The sequence below is a fragment of the Musa acuminata genome, chromosome BXJ1-6, assembly GCF_036884655.1.
Source record: "Musa acuminata AAA Group cultivar baxijiao chromosome BXJ1-6, Cavendish_Baxijiao_AAA, whole genome shotgun sequence".
NCBI lineage: Eukaryota > Viridiplantae > Streptophyta > Magnoliopsida > Zingiberales > Musaceae > Musa > Musa acuminata.
The window spans coordinates 25,418,768-25,441,398 of NC_088332.1; the positions used below are offsets into that span (position 1 = coordinate 25,418,768).

At 49.0% G+C, this 22,631-nt stretch overlaps 1 protein-coding gene across 1 annotated transcript; it reads right to left on the bottom strand.

The window, feature by feature from the left end:
- Window positions 1-433: 433 nt before the first annotated feature.
- LOC135676649 (chitinase-like protein 1) lies at window positions 434-20,021 on the bottom strand. Its single transcript, XM_065188059.1, has 4 exons — window positions 19,824-20,021; window positions 19,348-19,692; window positions 1,127-1,280; window positions 434-999 (listed from the first exon to the last, which is right to left on the bottom strand). The coding sequence occupies exons 1-4, from the start codon at window positions 19,996-19,998 to the stop codon at window positions 594-596; spliced, it is 1,080 nt and encodes a 359-aa protein (XP_065044131.1). The 5' UTR covers window positions 19,999-20,021; the 3' UTR covers window positions 434-593.
- Between the last annotated feature and the right edge of the window lie 2,610 nt (window positions 20,022-22,631).

Genomic DNA, 22,631 nt, shown 5'->3' on the forward strand with positions numbered 1-22,631 from the left:
GTCCCTATCAGAGTAACGTTGGTTCTGTGCGTAAGCATCTTCGGAAAGACTTCATTTGTGCAAGAACTAGTCAGTATACTACTAAAAGCTATACATGTAGTCTACACTTGTATGGCAATCTTATGTAAGATTTATCACCAGCGTATAGCTAATCATATGGTCTGAACATTGAAGTAAAATGATGACCGGCATTAAATAAACATCTCTCAGATGCACCAATGATTTGTAATTTCGTTCAGACCGATCCATACTAACCGGTGTTTACTGGACCGAACATGAACCTCTTCGCAAACCTTCATCATCTTAACAGAAGAATGAGACCAAACAAAGAACCACCATGTCACCATGTTACATACCAAAGAAACGATTTTATTTCAACAGAACCATAAACTTGCAATTACTAAGCCAAGCATCACTTTTGAAACACAAAATATACATCATAATTTCCACATAAAGAAAATGTACCCATTACAAGTGTTTTTGACCAGAAGGACTAAAACATCACTCAGCATGATGAACTTCAAAAACACGTCTTAAAACATTAGTCTTATAATGGAAACATCAACACTACTATAGTTTTGGGGCATTCTCACTTAGGATGTAGCAGGCTTGTAAGATGGATTGAAAACCACTTGTTCGGCACAATCCAGATTATCTCCAGAAAATTGGCGCCCTATTCCCATGAGATCCAGGTAATATTGATAGTGAGATATTATGTTGTTCATGGGATCAATATATCCCTGGCCACAAATAATATCTCCATACAGAATATTCATGGTAAGCCCAAAGCCAGGCAACCTTTTCGACAAGGTGTCATTCTTGGTGGGCTTCCAGTTTCCAACGAAAACATCATGAGCTGAAGGCTGCTTTTTCTTCATTGGTGTCATCCACCTCCAGATGGCAGCTTGGAAAGCCAGGGTAGCATTCTGCTCTAGGTATTCTGGATGGTTCAACAGATCTACCTTCAAAGCGTCACCAATAAGCCCATAATTGTAGTTCCTAGAAGTCATCAATTTAACCAGCAGCACTTAATTAATTTCAACCAAATGATAAGATTAATTAATTTGTTCTATCCTTGCACCTGGTGCATACTAGAAATGCAAGATGACAAATACCATTGACATACCAGTACACAGGCAGAGCACCACGTCCATAGTATTGAACTCCTTCGGTGCAGGGATAAAGGTAGTTTGGATCGCAGTAGTCTTGGCTTGGGCTCATCTCATGGTTATAGCACAATCCCCATGCAAATGGGCCACCAGTCGCAACACCATAACCACCTGCGATAAAGATCATCAGCAGATTATATACATATATATGTATACATGTCTATGAGAAAACAAGTTAGGCAGCCATGACAATCATTCCTACAGCATCTGAGACACCACAAGCCAGTAAATCCATTGGGTTTCTATCTCCCCAAAGCCTGCACTAACAGGAGCGTTGTGCAATCTGCATCTCTTTTTTAGGGTTTTCCAATAACCATGGCATGACAACAATTAACATCTAATTGGACATTTTTTGTGCATGATGCCAACCTAAGGTGTCTGCCAGCCTGTGGTGCCTACCAACCGAGACAAATACACTGGAACTAGAAGGAAGGAACAGTAGCTGCACGCATCTCCACTGAATCCATTCAATCTTATCTTTGCTGAATCTGTTAAGATGAATCTTGTCCAGGTTGCTTGGTCATGCTAGGCAATGCAATTTATTGTTCTCATCACAGAAAGTCTGGGTATCTCAGACATCTGAGTGTGCTGTCCAAGTTATTAAGTTGATAGACATTGTCCTCCTAAATAATATCTTCATCATCGATCATTTTATTAGTGCAGAAAAGTTATGTAGCCAGATACGAGGATGAGTGCAAAAGAATTCAGTTGGGTGAGGATAAAAGGATCCATTTTCATATGATTACATTTATTTTCATATTGTTATAATTTACAAGCATCTAATCTGGCTAGGAATCTAGCTATTCATAATATATGTCGGTGAGAGAAATAGTGAAGTTTGAGAAGCTACTTAGCATCAAATAGAGAGACAACAGCCCTTTAATATTTGCCTCCTTGATAATCTATTTTCCATTCTTGCATATGCATTTTTTTCGATAATTTCTCTTCCTTGTCTTAAATAGACTCTATTTACCTGCAGTCCTTTTTCTCTCTATCTTAACTACCTACTGTTGAAGAAACTAGAACTGTGAATCACATGTTATCTATTTATAATATGGATCTAAGATTGTCTATATATCTAATTAACACAGAAGCTGATTGATTACAACCTACAGCCCTATGTATAACCTTTTTGTTCACCATGACTGTACAATTAGAATTTGAGAAAGCTAATGCAAATTTCACTATAACAAGTTCATTGAATCTTTTGCCCTCAGAGCATTTCCTTGAAATGTATGACAAACTGGATCTCGTGCTTCTTTCCATGTTGTTATAAATCTCCTTTGCCTAAGATATAACCGATTATTTAATTTGCATCACACGAACAAGAAAAATGAACAAACCGTGGACACTCGGAATCATGTTCCACTGATGCAGATGGGAATAGCAGTCGAAAACATTTCAAATTTGTTCATAATCACCATAGGATTTATTTAGTGTCCAGTGACTGTGCATGGCTTGTTTCACATCTTTTTATTGTGCATTATGTTCTGATATCTTGAAAATTTGTCTTTGGCACTGATAATGTTCCTTTACGTCGTGGCAGAGGGAGTCAGCACGACTTGATTCAATCATGGGTACGCAAGATCATCCACGTCAGCGCTCGGGCGGCGAGGATCATCGTCCGGTGAGGTCAGGCTCGGGCTCTGGCTTCAAGGCCTGGAAACTCCCCTTGGCTGGCCGCCTCCCACTCTATCATTGGTCCTTGCACACAGGTCAGGGTCGGAAAGAGGGCTCCCGACTTCGACCCCTCCGAAGATTTTGTTAGAACTGGGTGGAAAATGAGCTAAGAACCACTTGTCGCCTGCCCCGTGATGGGTTTTTATCCCTCCGCCAGGGGACCAGTCGTACCTGTCATATTTATGGTTGCTGACCCTCCGGGCGACGGACTTACTCTTGAGGCGGATGTTGGGCGTCCTCGGCATCACGACGTTGTGCGGTGGTGTCATACTCGGTGCTGTCCCGACTTTTGCGAGACGACACAGTACTCAGTCAATGCCGTCCCGATCTTACGACGTTGTACTTGGTCGGTGCCGTCCCAACTTTAGCGGGACGACACGGTACTCGGTCGGTGTCGTCCCAATCTTACGACGTTATACTTGGTCGGCGCTGTCCGACCTTTGCGGAACGGCGTTGACCGGGGGGTGCGGTCCGGTATGTTGATCTTGACGCTGATGTGGCTGTGAATAGTGGTTGGAAGGCAGGTTACCAAAATATGCCCTATCATTCTCTCCCCCCCTTAGAGAGCGGCTTGTGCCGGGTCGCTCCTCGAGGGGCCTAGTACATGGTGCGGTGTGATCTCGTAAGTCGGGTCTGCCCGTGTAATGACTCGTGGTACGGCCAGTGGTTCGCCGGGAACCTCTGGGAGCGGAGATCGGTCGTAGACAGGGTCCGTCAGGAAAGTTTGTCGGGATTTTGACTGGGCAAGCACGTTGCTCGATGTTGGACGCGGTGATTCGGTCGTAGTTGGTGTGCACCTTGGCTTGGATACTGAAGGATCGATGTGGCTGAGTGTCACGGCTTAGGTTGTTGAAGGCCAAGATAACCGAGAAGCATAACCTGGGCGTTGTAGGCTGGTGTGACCGAGCTGGATAGCTCGGGTAATGAAGATTGACATGACCGAGCATCATGACTCAGGCACTGTATGACTGATGTGGCCGAGCGGCATGACTCGGGCATTGTATGACTGGCGTGGCCGAGTGGCATGACTCGGGCACTGTATGACTAGTGTGACCGAGTGGCATGACTCGGGCACTATATGACTGATGTGGCTGAGCGGTATGACTCGGGCACTATATGACTGATGTGGCCGAGCGGCATGACTCGGGCACTGTATGACTGATGTGGCCGAGCAACATGACTCGGGCAATGTATGACTGATGTGGCTGAGCGGCATGACTCGGGCACCGTATGACTGATGTGGCTGAGTGGCATGACTCGGGCACTGTATGACTAACGTGACCGAGGGGCGTGACTCGGGCACTGTATGACTGATGTGGCCGAGTGGCGTGACTCGGGCACTGTATGACTGATGTGGCCGAGCGGCATAACTCGAGCACTATATGACTGACGTGACTGAGGAGCGTGACTCGGGCACTATATGACTGACCTGGCCGAGCGGCATGACTCGGGCACTGTATGACTGACGTGGCCGAGTAGCGCGGTTCGGGCGCGGTGTGTCTGGTGGGGGCGAGCGGCTCTGCTTTGCCCTCGGCCGAAACGAACCAGACCGGAATATTCCCGCCACGTTAGTTTTGGCGGGAAACTTCCGTGCTTGCGGTGGGTTTCTGTCCTGGCGAGAAATTTCCGCCCTGGCGGAAAGCTTCTGCCTTGGCAGGAAGTTTCCCGCCAGGGCGGAGACGCTTGCCTCGGAATTTGTGCTTCTCCAAGGGTCATTATGGCGAGGGGAGCGACTGCTGGCCTTCCAGGGGGAAGCGAAGGGTCGCCTCGGTTGGCGAGGCTTTGCCCTATAAAACCCCCTTCCCACTCTCCCTATTTGCTTGTTTGTTTTCTTTTTGGCGAAGTTCATTCCTGTGCTCCGTGTTCCCGCTCCCTCCTTTTCTCCTTGGTCGGTAAACGCCTCAGGTCGGTCCAGATGTCCACTTCCTCCTCTTCCTCCTCTTCTTCTTCTTCTTCTGGTAGGTCGGGGTCCGAGGTTGCAGCGTCGACTTCGAATAGTGGTCCGCCGTCGGGTGGGACACCTCCCGTGAACGAGAAAACTGTTCGGGCCCTGGAGGTCATGAAATCCCTGCACGACTCCGATTCTATCGTGACAGCGGAGTTGTTCGGCCGTGTCAGGGATCGCTATAGTATCCCGAGCGAATATGAGTTACACGTCCCTCGGTCCGGGCAACGGGCCTACGACCCGTTCCCGAGTGGGTTCGGACTGACTCTTGACGCCCTTGAGGCCGGGCTTAGGTTTCCCTTACACCCGGTGATCGAGGCCTGCTTCTCCTGGTGGCGAATCTCGCCATCACAGATGGCCCTGAACTCGTGGAGGAATATGGTGACCTTCCTCGGGGAGTGTCGAGGAGCGGCTATCACCCCGATCCGCTCTCTTTTCCTGTCCTGCTTCCGTTTGTCTAAGGGGTAGGGCAGCTACTTTCTGTCCTGTCGCGGTGGCTTTAGCGTGAGCAAGGCGTCTTCTAACAACAAAGGGTGGAAGAGCCGCTACTTTTTTGTTAACTGTAGTCGGGGGTGGGGGTTTAGCCTCAGATGGTCGGCTCGAGTGATCAACAACAGCTGCCCTAGGTTATCTAATGATGAATACGAGCAGCTAGGGCACCTAAAGGGGATTCTCGCTACCTCACGGGCCATTAGGGACATGACCGAGGAGTGGTTGGTCGAGGCTGGCCTTAGTCCGGCGCCCCGGGGTACGGCTCGGGCCAATCCCCCTTTTACTAGTTGTCTTGGATAGATATGATGAATCTAATGCGCCTGCGGGGGATGCCCCGTGCCTCCTCGGCTCCTTAGTCTAATCCTTCCGTCACACAACCCGTAGGAGATTTGGGTCGGCCGAGGAGCTCGGAGCCCGACCGCTTGCGTAAGAAGTCGAAAACCGAGACACCGAAGATGCCAGAGTCTGCCGCGGCTCAGGCGTCCGCCGCTAAAGCTGGCAGTAGTTGGGGGGCGGTCCCGTGGTCCTGCCCCAAGGGAGACTGTTGGGAGCTCGCATGGCAAGGAACGCGCCGGGAAGGCGGGGTTGGCCAAAGCAGCCCGCCCTGCCACGGTGCGTGATCTCTGCCGCACCCGAGCCCGCTCCAAGGATGAACCTTTCCAGGCTCTTTTATATAGGAGCTACCCGAGGGGGAAGCGTCCGACCCTCTCGTGACGCGTTGGCCGGGGTTGACCCTCGGGAGCCGAGTCTGGACGGACGACGCGGCCTCTGCGACTTACGCCCGGGGTGCCCTTATCCCCGACATCGCCAGACAATTGTACGGTTCGCCTTTTGAGGTGTTGATCGAGAAGGTTGCCAAGTCTTTGGTCTAGGTATGGATATCTTTTTCCCTCTCGGTCCTCGTTCGACCTTCTTTGCTTACACCTTGTCGTTTCTTTATGCAGAACCTGCACTACTACACTGCGCTTGTGGACCGTGTTCAGGACGCTGATCGGATAATCAGTAGTCTGGGGAATAAGAACGCCGAGCTCCCAGGTCAAATCGAAGAATTGAAAGCGGGGGCGGCGCCGGAAGCGGTGGTGGCAACCGAGCAACGAGCCACTGACCTGGAGGGAGAGGTTGCACGACTAAAATTGGAGCTCGAGGGCACCGGGCAACAGCAGGTGGGTCTTCGGGAGCAGCTGAAGGAGTCTCGTAGGCGGGTTCGCTTGATGGAGGGCGAACTGTTGGACTTGTCCCGAAGCTTAGAAGAGGCTCGTGTGTCGGCGAAGAAGGCCGAGGAGGAAACCCGAGCAGCCCTTGCAAAGAACCAAAAACTGATCGAAGAATATAAGGAGTCCCACGGGTTTCAGCTCAGGCTGCAAAGGTCAGGGCAGGTCTCGTATGAGTACGGATATCGAGTCGTCGTGTCATGGTTTCGGGCTTGGTTTCTCGACCTGCATTTTGACGTGGATCCCTTCTCATGTCTTCCTGAGGATGACGACGTCGAGATGCCCGAGGAAGTTCCTTTCGACGACAGCACGGATCTTCCCGGGGCCTAGGCTGCGTCCCCCTTTCCTTTTTCTTGCTTTTTTGATGGTCGCTTGCTGCTGTTTCGTCTTGCTGCGATTGGTTGGGCGATGTAAAAAATTTTTTATCAATGAAACTCCCTTTGCCACTATCATATGTCTTTCCTTCTTTTTTCAGCGATAGGGCTCTTGCCCGACAGACTTTTCAGACGTAAAACTTCTTTAAATTTGATATGTGCCATGTCCTCGGCACTGGTCGCCCTTCCTGTGTCGCTAAGCGATAAGTACCATCTTGGACCACTGTCGCTACTGGGTAGGGGCCTTCCCAGCTCGGAGCTAGCTTGCCTCGGGAGTGAGTAGGGTCGCTGACCTCGACCTTTCGTAGGACTAAGTTGTCAAGCTTGATTGGCCGAGGGCGCACCCTTCGGTTGTAAAGTCTCGCGACAGCTCTTTTATAAGAGAGGGCACGGAGATATGCGTCAGCTCTCCGTTCTTCGATGAGATCCAAGCTGGCTCAGAGCCCGCTTTCCGACGTGACGTCGTTGAAGTTTTCGGCCCGGGGGGTCGGGAAGACTACCCCGGGCGGAAGCACTGCCTCGGTACCGAACATCAAGCTGAAAGGTGATTCCCCCGTGGCGGTCTTCGGTGTTGTCCGGGAGGCCCATAGTATACTCGGGAGCTCATCGACCTAGACACCTTGAGCTCCTGTGACCCTTTTCTTCAAACCTTCCAGTATCGCCCGGTTGGTCACCTCGGCCAGGCCATTGGTCTGCGGGTGGGCCACCAAGCTAAACCTCAGTTGTATTCCGTAGCCCGAGCAAAATCTTTTGAACCTTTCGTTGTCGAATTGGGTACCGTTGTCGATGATGATGGCCTTGGGGATGCCGAAGCGAGTAATGATGTTCCTCCATATGAATCCTTCTACTTGCTTCTTGGTGATGGACGCCAACGGCTCGGCCTCCAACCACTTGGTGAAGTAATCCACTTCGACGATGAGGATTTTTCTCTGCCCCGAAGCAGGTGGGAAGGGGTCGAGAAGGTCCATCCCCCATTGCGCAAAGGGCCATGCGTTATCCAGGGGGGTTAGGGGAACCGCGGGTTGATGAGGTGCCCAAGAATGCTTCTGACACCGTAGGCATCGCTGTACGTAGGTCATGGCGTCTCGACGCATGGTCAGCCAGTAATACCCTTGTCGGAAGACTTTGAAGGCTAAGGTCTGACCGCCAATGTGCTTCCCGCAGATTCCTTCGTGAACCTCGGCTAATACCGATTGGGCTTCCACGGGGTCCAAGCAACGCAGGAGCGGTTGGGTGAACGACCTCCGATAAAGTCGCACGTTCATCTCACAATACCATGCCTGCATGCGCCGGAGCCGTCGGGAGGCCACCTTGTCGGTTGGCAACGTCCCGTCCTTTTTGTAGCGGAGGATTTCTTCCACCCAGGTCGGGGTTGCGTATACGGTGGCCACCTCTTTGACCGCAATGGTTCGGTAAGGAAGTTGTTCGACTTCCGGAGGCAGTTTGGCGTCTTGAGTTGAGGCGAACTTCGCCAAGGCGTCGACTTGTGCATTCTGGGCCTGCGACACCCTTGTTATGGCGAAGCGCTAGAAGCAGCTAACGAGTTTCTTTGCCTCGGATAAGTATTTTGCTATGGTAGCATCCCGAGCCTCAAAGTCTCCGTTGATATGGCCGACCACTAGTTGGGAGTCGGTGAAAACTTCGATGCCTTTGACTTGGAGCTCGAGGGCCAACTTAAGGCAGGATAGGAGCGCCTCGTACTCAGCTTCGTTGTTGGTAGCCTTAAACCCGAAGCGGAGCGCGTGACTGAACGTCCGGCCATCGGGGCTTTTGAGGACGAGGCCAACCTTGCCCCCTTTTGCGTTTACCAAGCCGTCGATGTGTAAGCTCCACCATTGCTCAATATGCTCGTCGTCGCTATCATCGAGGGGAGTCAATTCCGAGATGAAGTCGACGATCGCCTTGTCACAGACTTAGCTGGTTTTGCCTAAGTCGTGCGGCACCCTTGCGTATCCGTCCGCAAAGGTCAGCCTCCCCGAAGCCTCCCATGGTCCCTTAGAACCCACAAAAGAGAAAACGGGTTAGAGAAAATACCTCACTCAGGATCCACAAGCAAACATTTTCGAAAACACGTCATAGACAATGCAAATTACAAACAGACTTTACAAGCTCTAAACAGTTGAACAACAAAGGGTCAAAATGGTTCATTACAGACCGAAAATCTCTCACAAGTGTCCACATGATACAACCTTTATTTACAAGCCTAAAACGACCACCAAACCCAACTACAATGGGACTATTAAGCCTTCGGTCGTCCCTCTACATGCTGTGTAAAGCATGAACATACCAAAAGACACGAACATACATAAGCATTACATCAAACATTCTGTTTAGAAGTTTGTCCGTGACATTCTCCCCCACTTATTCCTTCGACGTCCTCGTCGAAGCCTTTCGCCGACACTATAACTCCTCGCCTTTGCTGAGTCTTCAATCTTCTGCTCCAGCTGCAATGTGCCTCTTGGCTCCCAGCTACTCTCCGCTGTTGTTGTTGAGTAGCCGAACTTTTGATCCGCTATGCTGTTTCAACTCGCCAATAACTTTGACTCTATGTGGGGTTGGCTGAGTTGTGTTGATCCTTGTTGATTCCTGCGGATCCTCCAGATAAAAGAAAAGACCATCCTTACTATGCGCCAGTCTCTCAAATACCACATGCTGCTTGAACTAGGTGGATGCTTGTTGGAGCTTTAACGAGCATCGCCTCGCAAACTTTCGAAGTTTTGGGTCCTTCCACCACAAAATTCGTCCATCAACTCTTCTTTCACTTAGTTGTCCCTTCCAAGTAGGTTCGCATCACTTCTGCTTTCGATTGGCATTTCGTTGGGAAATGAAGCGGACAATCTACTCTCAGTAGCACTGATCACCGTTGGTGAGGATTCGACAACTATTATCTTCCATTATCTTCGAAGAGTCTTTGAACCTGTGCAGAGCTCCTCTGTTGGATAGATAAGAGAATTAGGGTACTCGGTTTCGCCCATTCTCTTAAGAGTTGAGAAGGCAAAGGTTACTTGACTTCGCCCGCCTCCTCGGGGTTATACTCCATGCATCGAGCTGGTTACTGGCCTTCGCCTACTTTTTGCTCACACTTCTGAAGCACTTGAAGTGTTTGCACTCCTTGCGTTGAGTTAGTTACTATGATTCACCTTCTCAATGCCATCGAACTTCTAGAATGCAGGAAGTTTTCACCCCAACTTAGAGTAATTCTCTTATAGGTTTGGTTGCCTCTGGGATTGTACCGTCTTCTCCATCAACCCTACCACCTACTCCATTGAGTAGCAAAGGTACAACACCACGTACTGCCTACTTCGTTCCTTAGTCGTGCACTCTTGCCTGACCCGAAATCCTTCAGTTTCGACTATCTTGATAAGAAGCTCGTTGACACCGGTCTTATGAAGTTCATTGGCCTCTGCCCTTCAGCCTTATCTCGGTACTTGGAGTTTGCCTCTGCATGTTCCACCTCCCCGGCCCCTTTCACGACCAAGCGCTCTCCCTGCATGAGAGCAAGGGATCAATGACTTTCACGGAAGTCCCGCCTCTGCGGTACCATGGCGCTGCCATGCCCATGGCCCTACTATCCGTTGCCTCGCATCTGCATCCCTTTTCTTCACAATCAGTAGATATGTCTCTGTGGCACTCCTCCGAGTCTACCTCCATTCTAACTGATGCTTTATTTTGGGTAGCTAAGTCCCTCTGGACTCGTCGTCGCATCCTCGCCCCTTTCGACCCCCTGCTTCAACACCTCTGTGTTCTCCAAGCAGCTCCCTTTGGTCGATGGAAAGACAACCTGCAACTCCCAAGCATGACCTCTGCCATCACGTTGTAGGGTTTGCACTGATTCTGTTCTCTTTAGCTTCCTTGGTAGCAACGTTCGCTTACTCAACCTTGTCCTCTAACTTACCGGGCTCCCTTAAGCGAATATGGGCTCTGGAGCAGTCCAACTCTCCAACTGCTTCGATCATACCTCTGCATGATCGAGTTTCTCCCATGGGACTCATTGGTACTTGCATTCGAACTTTTCCCTCGATGGAACACAGCCCCCATATGCTGATGACCAAGGTTTTCATCCGATACAAAATTCGATGCATGCACGGAAGACCCGCCTCTGCGGTACCATGACCTTCACTCCTTGAGTCCATAGCCCTTCTTGTCGTCGTGTTGTTCACCGAAGTGGAGCTTTCAGTAGCTTCCGATCATACCTCCGTATGATCTAGTCCCTCACGGGACTATGTCATGTGTATCACATTGCCACGAACTGTTCCACCACGATTCGCCGCACCATGTCGCCTCCAGGTGACATCTCCATTGCATTCTGATCCTTGTGGGATGAACTCGAATTGTGATCCCTCTATGTGTGGCCTTTGCCAATACATCGCAGGGTCTCTTCCACCTTCGATTTTGTTCATTCCTTTGGCAATCGACTTTCATCCACTCGCTCTTGGGTCACACCTAGATGAAGCACCGCTCTAGGACAGTCCGTCGCCTAGTAGCTCCCGAAGTCCACCGACTTCGCTGAAAATTGTACACCATTGTCTGGATCCTAGGCCTCTGCCCCTACCAACACAATCTCCGCTGCGCACCGCTTCTTTCATGGCAACTTGAATGACAACACTATGGCATATTCTTCAAGAGTACCCGCCTCCACGTCCTCTTGCTCCATGTCAAGGCCTTCTGAACCCAACTTCGCCTCCGCAAGTTGAGTCACCCTAGTCCCTCCATCAAATGCTTCTCCGAGATAAGGTGCATATGCCCATAAGCTCCCTTCGTCTTTGGTACCATATAAGATGAGTCCGCTCCGTCAGAATGAAGAACCCATTGTCACGGACTTAGCTGGTTTTGCCTAAGTCGTGCGACACCTTTGCATGTCCGTCCGCAAAGGTCAGCCTCCCCGAAGCCTCCCATGTCTCTTAGGACCCACAAAAGAGAGAACGGGTTAGAGAAAACGTCTCATTAGGGATCCACAAGCAAACATTTCCGAAAACACTTCACAGACAATGCAAATTACAAACAAACTTTACAAGCTCCGAACAGTTGCACAACAAAGGGTAAAATGGTCCATTATAGATCGTAAATCTCTCACACGTGTCCACATGACACAACCTTTATTTACAAGCCTAAAGCGGCCACCAACCTAACTAAAATGGGACTATTAAGCCTTCGACCGTCCCTCTACATGTTGTACAAAGCATGAACATACCAAAAGACACGGACATACATAAGCATTACATCAAACATCCTGTTTCGAAGTTTGTCCGTGACATTCTCCCCCACTTATTCCTTCGACGTCCTCGTCGAAGCCTTTGTCGACACTGCAACTCCTCGCCTTTGTTGAGTCTTCAATCTTCTGCTCCAGCTGCAATGCGCCTCCTGGCTCCCAGCTGCTCTCCGCTACTGTTTTTGAGTAGTCGAACCTTTGATCCGCCATGCTGCTTCAACTCACCAATAACTCTGACTATGGTGTGGGGTTGGCTGAGTTGTGTTGATCCTTGTTGATTCCTACGGATCCTCCAAATGAAAGAAAAGACCATCCTTACTATACGTCAGTCTCTCAAATACTCATGCTGCTTGAACTGGATGGATGCTTGTTAGAGCTTTAACGAGTATCGTCTCGCAAACTTCTGAAGTTTTTGGGTCCTTCCTCCACAAAATTTGTCCATTGACTCTTCTTTCACTTAGTTGTCACTTCCAAGTAAGTTCGCATCACTTTCGTTTTCGATTGACAATTCGCTGGGAAATGAAGCGGACAATCTACGCTCAGTTAGCATTGATCACCGTTGGTGAGGATTTGACAACTATTGTCTTCCATTTTCTTCGAAGGGTCTTTGAACATGTGCAGAGCTCCTCTGCTGGATAGATAAGAGAATTGGGGTACTCGATTTCGCCCATTCTCTTAAGAGTTGAGAAGGCAAAAGTTACTTGACTTCGCCCGCCTCCTCGAGGTTGTACTCCATGCATCGAGCTGGTTACTGGCTTTCGCCTGCTCATTGCTCACACTTCTGAAGCACTTGAAGTGTTTGCACTCCTTGCGTTAAGTTAGCTACTGTGATTCACCTTCTCAATACCATCGAACTTCTGGAATGCAAGAAGTTTTCACCCCAACTTGGAGTAATTCTCTAATAGAGTTGGTCGCCTCTGGGATTGTACCGTCTTCTCCATCAACCCTGCCGCCTACTCCCCTGAGTAGCAAAGGTACAGCACCGCGTACTGCCTGCTTCGTTCCTTGGTCGTGCACTCTTGCATGACCCGAAGTCCTTCACTTTCGGCTATCTTGATGAGAAGCTCGTTGACACTGGTCTTAGGAAGTTCCTTGGCCTCTGCCCTTCAGCCTTGTCTCGGTACTTGGGCTTTGCCTCTACATACTCCACCTCCTCAGCCCCTTACACGACCAAGCGCTCTCCCTCCATGAGAGCAAAGGATCAATGACTTTCACGGAAGTCCCGCCTCTGCGGTACCATGGCGCTACCATGCCCATGGCCCTACTATCCGTTGCCTCGCATCTACATCCCTTTTCTTCACGATCAGTAGATATGTCTCTGTGGCACTCCTCCGAGTCCACCTCCATTTTAACTGACGCTTGATTTTGGGTAGCTAAGTCCCTCTGGACTCATCGTCGCTTCCTCGCCCCTTTCAACCCTCTGCTTCAATACCTCTGTGTTTTCCAAGCAGCTCCCTTTGATCGATGGAAAGACAGATTGCAACTCCCATGCATGGCCTCTGTCATCACGTTGTAGAGTTTGCACCGATTCTGTTCACCTTAGCTTCCTTGGTAGCAACGTTCGCTTACTCGACCTTGTCCTCTGACTTACCGAGCACCCTTAAGCGAATATGGGCTCTAGAGTAGTCTAACTCTCCAGCTGCTTTGATCATACCTCTGCATGATCAAGTCCCTCCCCTGGGACTCACTGGTACTTGCATTCGAACTTTTCCCTTGGTGGAATACAGCCCCCATATGCTGATAACCAAGGCTTTCATCCGATGCAAAATTCGATGCACGCACGGAAGACCCGCCTCTACGGTACCATGGCCTTCACTCCTTGAATCCATAGCCCTTCTTGCCGTCGTGTTATTCACCGAAGTGGAGCTTCCAGTAGCTCCCGATCATACCTCCGTATGATCTAGTCCCTGACGGGACTATGTCATGTGTATCGCATTGCCACGAACTGTTCCACCACGATCCGCTGCACCATGTCGCCTCCTGGTGACATCTTTATTGCATTCTGATCCTTGTGGGATGAACTCGAATTGTGATCCCTCTATGTGTGGCCTCTGCCAATACATCGCAAGGTCTCTTCCACCTTCGATTTTGTTCGCTCCTTTGACAATCGACCTTCATCCACCCACTCTTGGGTCACACCTAGATGAAGCACCGTTCTAGGACAGTCCGTCGCCTAGTAGCTCCCAAAGTCCCCCGACTTTGCTGCAATTAGTGCACCATTGTCTGGATCCTGGGCCTCTGCCCCTACCAGCACAATCTCCACTGCGCATCGCTTCTTGCCTGATAACTTGAACGACAACACTATGGCATATTCTTCAAGAGTACCCGGCTCCGCGTCCTCTTTCCCCGTGCCAAGGCCTTCTAAACCCAACTTCGCCTCCGCAAATTGAGTCGCCTTAGTTCCTCCATCAAATGCTTTTCCGAGATAAGGTGCATGTGCCTAGAAGCTCCCTTCGTCTTTGGCACCATGCAAGATGAGTCCGCTCTGTCAGAATGAAGGACCCATAGAACAACATGATCCTGCTCTTACCTCTGTAAGAGTTCATGTCCTTGACCTCTGTCCAAGGAAAGCACTGTGCCTCCGCTCCATGTTCCAACTTCTATGCTGGCTCCCTTTATGCGGCTTGGGTACTTCGCCAAGTCACACCCAAGTTGCTCCGCTCCTCGTTTTTGCATTGAGTTGATGGTGGCACTCACGCCCACCATTTCACGGGTCAGCCCTCCCTTGAGTCCGATCTCCATATCGACTCCAAGTATGCCTTCATTTATGTTGCTTTGGGTCGCTCCCCCACTTGATCTCGCAATACATCCACCAATGCATTCTCTCAAGCGAGATCATGCGACGACTCCTCGCCGCTTACTCGGTCCATTGCGCTTCGTGGGGTTGTTGTTTGTTGAGGTACTCCTCCTCAACATGTGAGGTCCATCCCACATGATTCTCCCTCTGGAGAGTCGAGACTTATCTCTCCAGGATAACTGTCCCGTTGGAGCAACATCTCTCTTCGTTTCGGAGACCACCATCCCCTTGGACTACTCCGATTTGCTGAACAAACTGTGCATTGTTCTGCCTCCTGCAAACGCACTTGCTAGATTGCGACTCCACGTCAATACAACCCTCGCTGCACCACTCGAGGCCTAGCAACATGCTAAACTCGTTGCACACTTCAGCCTCCTACGGACGTATCCTTCACATGCCAAAGAGAAAGTTTCAATGCTCCATGGCACCGAGTTTCGATCGCCTTGGGATGGCCGCGAACATTCCATCGTCTGCATACAAGCCCATGTATGAGTACCGAATTCTTTGAGTTAGCAATTCCCCTCACCTCTGTGAGCTTTGCACAACTCTTACGGTCGCTGAGCAACTCATTCCACCTTGCATGGTCTCATCCTTTACCAAGCGCCTCGCTTGCCTTGAGCACCATCAAGTATAGTTGTCAACGTTGAGCCGTAGCTCAAACTCACCTATCCCAACCTTTGTGCGCTCCGCATTCTTCCAAGCTTGCCTGTTCTCGTGGTGCCTCTTGCGCGAAGGGTTGGCCATTCCTCTGAATGTCAATATCAGATGCTCGCTCCTCCGAGCGACTCCTTTTCCCTACATCTCTATGCCCGTTTTCCCCTAAACGGTCGCGCGTGTGCTGACTGCCCTCAACGCAGCCCCGCTAGGTCCCCCACGTTTGCATGCTAAGTGTTTCTATAAGTGCTTGTCCCGCTCTGATACCATCTGTCACAGACTTAGCTGCTTTTGCCTAAGTCGTGCGGCACCCTTGCGTGTCCATCTACAAAGGTCAGCCTCCCCGAAGCTTCCCATGTCCCTTAGGACCCACAAAAGAGAGAACGGGTTAGAGAAAACGCCTCATTCGGGATCCACAAGCAAACATTTCCGAAAACAGTTCATAGACAATGCAAATTATAAACAGACTTTACAAGCTCTGAACAGTTGCACAACAAAGGGTTAAATGGTACATTACAGACCGAAAATCTCTCACATGTATCCACATGACACAATCTTTATTTACAAGCCTAAAGCGGCCACCAACATAACTAAAATGAGACTATTAAGCCTTCGATCGTCCCTCTACATGCTGTACAAAGCATGAACATACAAAAAGACACGAACATACATAAGCATTACATCAAACATCCTGTTTCGAAGTTTGTCCGTGACACCATGGAACAACATGATCCTACTCTTGCCTCTGCAAGAGTTCATGTCCTTGACCTCTGTCCAAGGAAAGCACTGTGCCTCCGCTCCATGTTCCATCTTCTATGCTGGCTCCCTTCATGCGGCGTAGGTACTTCGCCATGTTACACCCAAGTTGCTCCGCTCCTCGTTTTTGCATTGAGTTAATGGTGGTCCTCACGCCCACCATTTCACGGGTCAGCCCTCCCTTAAGTCTGATCTCCATATCGACTCCAAGTGTGCCTTCATTTGTGTTGCATTGGGTCGCTCCCCCACTTGATCTCGCAATATATCCACTAATGCATTCTCTCAAGCGAGATCATGCGACGACTCCTCGCCGCTCGCTCGATCCATTGAGCTTCGTAGAGTTGTTGTTTGTTGAGGTATTCCTCCTCAACATGTGCGGTCTGTTGCACATGATTCTCCCTCTAGAGAACCCGGGATCTATCCCTCTTGGATAACTGTCCCGTTGGAGCAACATCTCTCTTCACTTCTTTCTCTCTAAAAGTTTCGGAGACCACCATCCCCTTCGGACTATTTTGATTTGCTGAATAAACTGTGCATTGTTCTGCCTCCTGCAAACGCACTTTTCTAGATTGCGACTCCACGTCAATGCAGCCCCCGATGCACCACTCAAGGCCTAGCAACATACTGAACTCGCTGCACACTTCAGCCTCCTACGGACGTATCCTTCACATGCCGAAGAGAAAGTTTCAATGCTCCATGGCGCCGAGTTTCGATCGCCTTGGGATGGCCGCAAGCATTCCATCGTCCGGATACAAGCCCATACATGAGTACCGAATTCTTCGAGTTAGCAATTCCCCTCACCTCTGTGAGTTTTGCACAACTCTTTCGGTCGCTGAGCAACTCATCTCACCTTGCATGGTCTCATCTTTTACCAAGCGCCTCGCTTGCCTTGAGCACCATCAAGTATTGTTGTCAACATCGAGTCGTAGCTCGAACTCAGCCATCCCAACCTTTGTGCGCTCTGCATTCTTCCAAGTTTGCTTGTTCTCGTAGTGCATCTTGAGCGAAGGGTTGGCCATTCCTCTGAATGTCAATCTCAGATGTCCGCTCCTCCTAGCGACTCCTTTTCCCTACATCTTCATGCCCGTTTTCCCCCAAACGGTTACGCGTGTGCTGACTGCCCTCAACACAGCACCGCTAGGTCCCCCATGTTTGCATGCAAAGTGTTTCTATGAGTGCTTGTCCCGCTCTGATACCATCTGTCACGGACTTAGCTGGTATTGTCTAAGTCGGCAGCCTTGCGTGTCCGTCCGCAAAGGTCAGCCTCCCCGAAGCCTCCCATGGTCCCTTAAGACCCACAAAAGAGAAAACGGGTTAGAGAAAACGCCTCACTCGGGATCCACAAGCAAACATTTCCGAAAACACTTCATAGACAATGCAAATTACAAACAGACTTTACAAGCTCTGAACAGTTACACAACAAAGGGTCAAAATGGTCCATTACAGACCGAAAATCTCTCACAAGTGTCCACATGATACAACCTTTATTTACAAGCCTAAAACGGCCACCAAACCCAACTACAATGGGGTTATTAAGCCTTTGGTCGTCCCTCTACATGCTGTGCAAAGCATGAACATACCAAAAGACATGGACATACATAAGCATTACATCAAACATCTTGTTTAGAAGTTTGTCCATGACAGCCTGGGCCTTGATAGCCGTCCTCGGGATATATTGTATGTCGAATTCCTCGAGCTCGATTGACCACTTGAGCATTCGTCCGGACACGTCGAATTTGGATAAGATTTGTCGCAATGGCTAGTCGGTTATTACCTTGATCGAGTGGGCCTAAAAGTAGGGTCGTAGCTTCCTGGCTGTCTAAACGAGTGCTAGAGCCAGTCTCTCTACCGGTTGGTATCGGGTCATGTTGCCTGGGTGGGCTTGGTCCTGCGTCATCGGGCCCTCCTTCTAGCACCAAAATGATAGTGTTCCTTTACGCCGTGGCAAAGGGAGTCAACACGGCTTGGTTCAGTCCCGGGTGCGCAAGATCATCCACGTCGGCGCTCGGGCGACGGGGATCGTCGTCCGGTGAGGTCAGGCTCGGGCTCTGGCTTCAAGGCCTCGAAACTCAAATTGGCTGGCTGCCTCCCACTTTATCACCAATCCCTGCACACAAGTCGGGGTCGAAAAGGGGGCTCCCAACTTCGACCCCTCCGAAGATTTTGTTAGAATTGGGTGGAAAATGAGCCAAGAACAACCTGTCGCCGGGCCCGCGATGGGTTTTTATCCCTTCGCTAGGGGACCAGCTGTACCTGTCATATTTATGGTTGCCGACCCTCCGGGCGACATACTTACTCTTGGGGCGAATGTTGGGTGTCCTCGGCATCACGACGTTGTGCGGTGGTGTCGTACTCGGTGTCATCCCGACCATTACGGGATGGTACTGTACTTGGTCGGCGTCGTCCCGACTTTTGCGGGATGGCACGGTACTCGATCGACGCTATCCCGATCTTACGGCGCTGTACTTGGCCGACGCCATCCCAACTTTAGCGGGACGGCACGATACTCGGTCGACACCGTCCCGATCTTACGGTGCTGTACTTGGTTGGCGACATCCCGACTTTTGCGAGACGGCACGGTACTTGGTCAGCACCGTCCCGACCTAACAGCGCTGTACTTGGTTGGTGTCATCCCGACTTTTGCGGGTCGGCGCCATCCGACCTTTGCGGAACAACGTTGACCGGGGGGTGCAGTCCGGTATGTTGACCTTGACGCTGATGTGGTTGTGAATAGTGGTTGGAGGGCAGGTTACCAAAATATGCCCTATCAGGCAAAAATAACCATTGCTGACAATGCGTGTGCGTATGTCTTTTTTTTTTTTTTGCTTCCCCATGATTCCAATACCTAGTTATTGCTCTGATTCGAAATTCCACATCGATTTCCACTCCCAAAATACTCATACGTTGAAGTAATTTGCAACAAATAAACAGATTATGACGAACCATACGTCTAAATATTGGATTTTGAAGCCTAAATTCAGGGAAAATAGGGAGAATTTATCATTAAGAAATAAGAGGAGGGACGATCGAGGAAAGAAGGAAAGGAGGGATCTTTCTTACAAGAGGTTTTGCTGCCGACATGGCCTAGGAAGGCGGCGACCTCCTTCATTTTGGTCTGCTTGTCGCCGGCGGTGCCGAACCCGAGCGGCTCGTAGACGGAGGCGGCGATGATGAAGGACTGGTAGTCCCAGAAGCCGACGGCGTGGGCGACGGGGGCGTTGCGCTTGCTGAAGAGATTTTCGAACTGGTACACCACGAAGTACTCGCTAATAGTCTCGTTGCAGCAGTAGATGCTGCCACTGCACTCCCACCCCTTGTCGCACGCCTTGTGCTTCGACTTCGACGCCTCCACCGCGATCACCATCAGGACGGCCAACCACGCACTAAACTTCCCCATGGCCGGATCTAATAGGAGAAGAAGAAGAGAAACAAAAGCTAATCAGGAGAGGAGATAGAGAAGAATGTGGTCAGTAGATGGAAGGAGGAGGCGGTGAATGAAAGTATTAAGAGAGAGAGAGAGAGAGAGAGAGAGAGACCGCCGGAGGAAGAGAGCGTCGGTAGTGCGGAAGATCGATCGGTAGGGCGGACGACCGGAGTTGTTCTCGACTGCGAAAGCCGAAGAATACCAGCCGTCGGATTTGGGGCACCGCAGCTCACAACGTTGCTTCCCCAGAACTCCCCGCAGTGAACTTTAGCGGACCATCCCCGCATTTTTGCTATATTTTCTTTAAAATACTTTTAGTATTATAAAATAATTATAATTCATTTTTTAAAATAGATTATAGCTCCATGGTTTGATCTAACAGGTAATCTAAAATTTGGCCGGTCGAATGTTTTATCTATGTCTAATGATCATCCTCTCGTATAACTCAAATTGATGAATTTGATTGGACCATCTCGTTTGAGTGATGTATGGAAAAATATCTACAATTTGATAACGGATTGGGTGTTTGCGAAGTAGCTTATTTCGTGTCGTTGATGCAGATTACACATGATATTTGACAGATAGAATTTATGATTTAATTCAAATTAATAGTAATAAACTCATCTAATCTTATAAATCACATTAGAAAAACTATCTTTTAATTAATTTTAAAAAAACATTTATCTAATAAAACCAATTATATCAAATATGATAACGAAATGTGTATTAAAGTATCGATCGTTTGGATGTGATCTTAATTTTGATTTACTTGATTGATTCTTGTTAAATCTCGAATTTTGATGATGAAATCAATCAATATGTATTTATGTTTTAATCTGCGTTTTGAGTGACGCAGGATGCTTCGATCAGGATAAGACAATTAAAGCAGGAAAATCATGTTGGGCTGGAGGAACATATCAGAAGATTGGACGTCGGGCCGATGGATAAATCGACGTATCGACATAAGGCTTCGAGCCGTGGATTCGGGCATCGGGCCAAGAAAGACAGACATTGCGCCAAGGATATCGGAGTTGCAAAGTCAACTAGCCGACTGGGCAATAGGCCGTAGGAGAGGACGATGCGCCGAAGAATCGGACGAAGCGTCGAGGGACCAATGACATGCCAGACAACTTGATTAGATGCTTATGATTAATTATCTAGATCGAAGTGTATTTTACATGTACAGAATTAACTACGATAGCTTAAAGACATAAAGTAAGTTTATCGGAGTCAAGTTCGATGGGTGTTCAAGAGTTCGCCAAAAGTTCGAAGAATCATCGGAAGTGCTGCCAGAACCAACCGAGAAGGAATTGGGGACTTGCCGAAGTTTTTGGAAGTTCACCGGAAAGATCATCGGAGGTTCGTGAAGATCACCGAGAATGTTCAGATACTTGCCAAAGACTCATTGAACTCGTCACAAGGCCGGGAGCCTGTTGGGAGTCCGCCAGAAGAAATCCGAGGGTGTATCGGAAGTCCGCCGAAAATTCGTTGGAAAGCTCGTCGAAAGGAAACTCGACGTTGCTGCTTAAAATTTGCTTAGGGCTATGTCTTAATTTCGTAGTTTACATATAATTTGGGTTAGGATTAAGGGTTAATCCTATAACCTAGTTAGGGGCCAATTAGGCCCGAGTTTGGACTGGTTTGGGCTAAGTTTGGAGCCCAACCAGTGAGCTGGAACAATCTAGGCGGTGGCACCGCCGGACTGGGCGGTGGCACCACCCAGAACCCGAGAGGTCCGATGGTAGCACTGCTAGTACACTGTTGGACTAGGCGATGGCATCGCCCAAAACCCGAGAGGTCTAGCGGTGGCACCGCCAGTACACTATCAGTGTCAGACACTAACAAGCGGTGGCACCGCCACTGATAGGCGATGGCACCGCCAACACCGGAAAACCCAAAAGCAATTCAAATTTGGAGCCCAAATTTGAATCCTCTTTGGGGACTATAAATACCCCTCAATTCTCAACAGAGAGAACACCTTTTTAACAAGTTAGAAAGTGAGAAAAAGCTCTAGCAAAGTCTTGTTTTCAATAGCTTAAGTGTTCACCTCCCTCTTTCTCTTTGAAAAATCTATAAGAGTGTGAACCACTTGTAAAAAGGTTATAAGAGGGGTATTTGGTCCTTCCCCTTCAAAGTGATTTGCTAGTGGAAGTTGGGAGCCTCATCGAAGAAGACTTCGAAAGTGGATGTAGGTCATTTGATCGAACCACTGTACGTCGTGGTGTTCCTTGAATGTGTGAGTGTTTAATTTTTTGAACCATTTCTTTACTTAGCTGCAAATCGTTCAGTTTTCATCTCCCTACTCTTGACTATATTTACTCGAGCTATTTTAGCTAAGTCATCCTTCATCAAATTGAAATCTCTACATATTTATGAAATCGATTTCAAACTTACGAGTTTTAATCCGCTGCACTAATTCACCTCCCCCTCTTAGTGCCGCTCCAATCCTAACAATTAGTATTAGAGCAAAGCCCACTCTCAAATTTGGTTTAATACCCAAGAGAGATGGCTTACTCAGGCATGCAAGAGGGTCACTCTATTACACGTCCGCCTATGTTTAATGGGTCAGATTACATGTATTAGAAGACTTGTATGAGGATCTTCCTTATTTCCATAGATTTTGAGCTTTGGAATATTGTCGAAAATTGATTTTAAAAATCTTCTCTTTCAATGGGCAAATGGGATGAATCAGAGAAGAAGGTTTTTGCTTTAAATGCAAAGGCTATGAATGCCTTGTTTTGTGTATTTGATAAAAATAAATTTAATCGTGTTTCGATTTGTGATTCGGCTTTTGATATTTGGAGAACTCTTGAGGTCACTCATGAAGGCACTAGCCAAGTGAAAGAGTCCAAAATCAACATTCTTGTGTATTCTTACGAACTTTTCCAGATGAAACCAAGTGAGTCCATTGGAGACATGT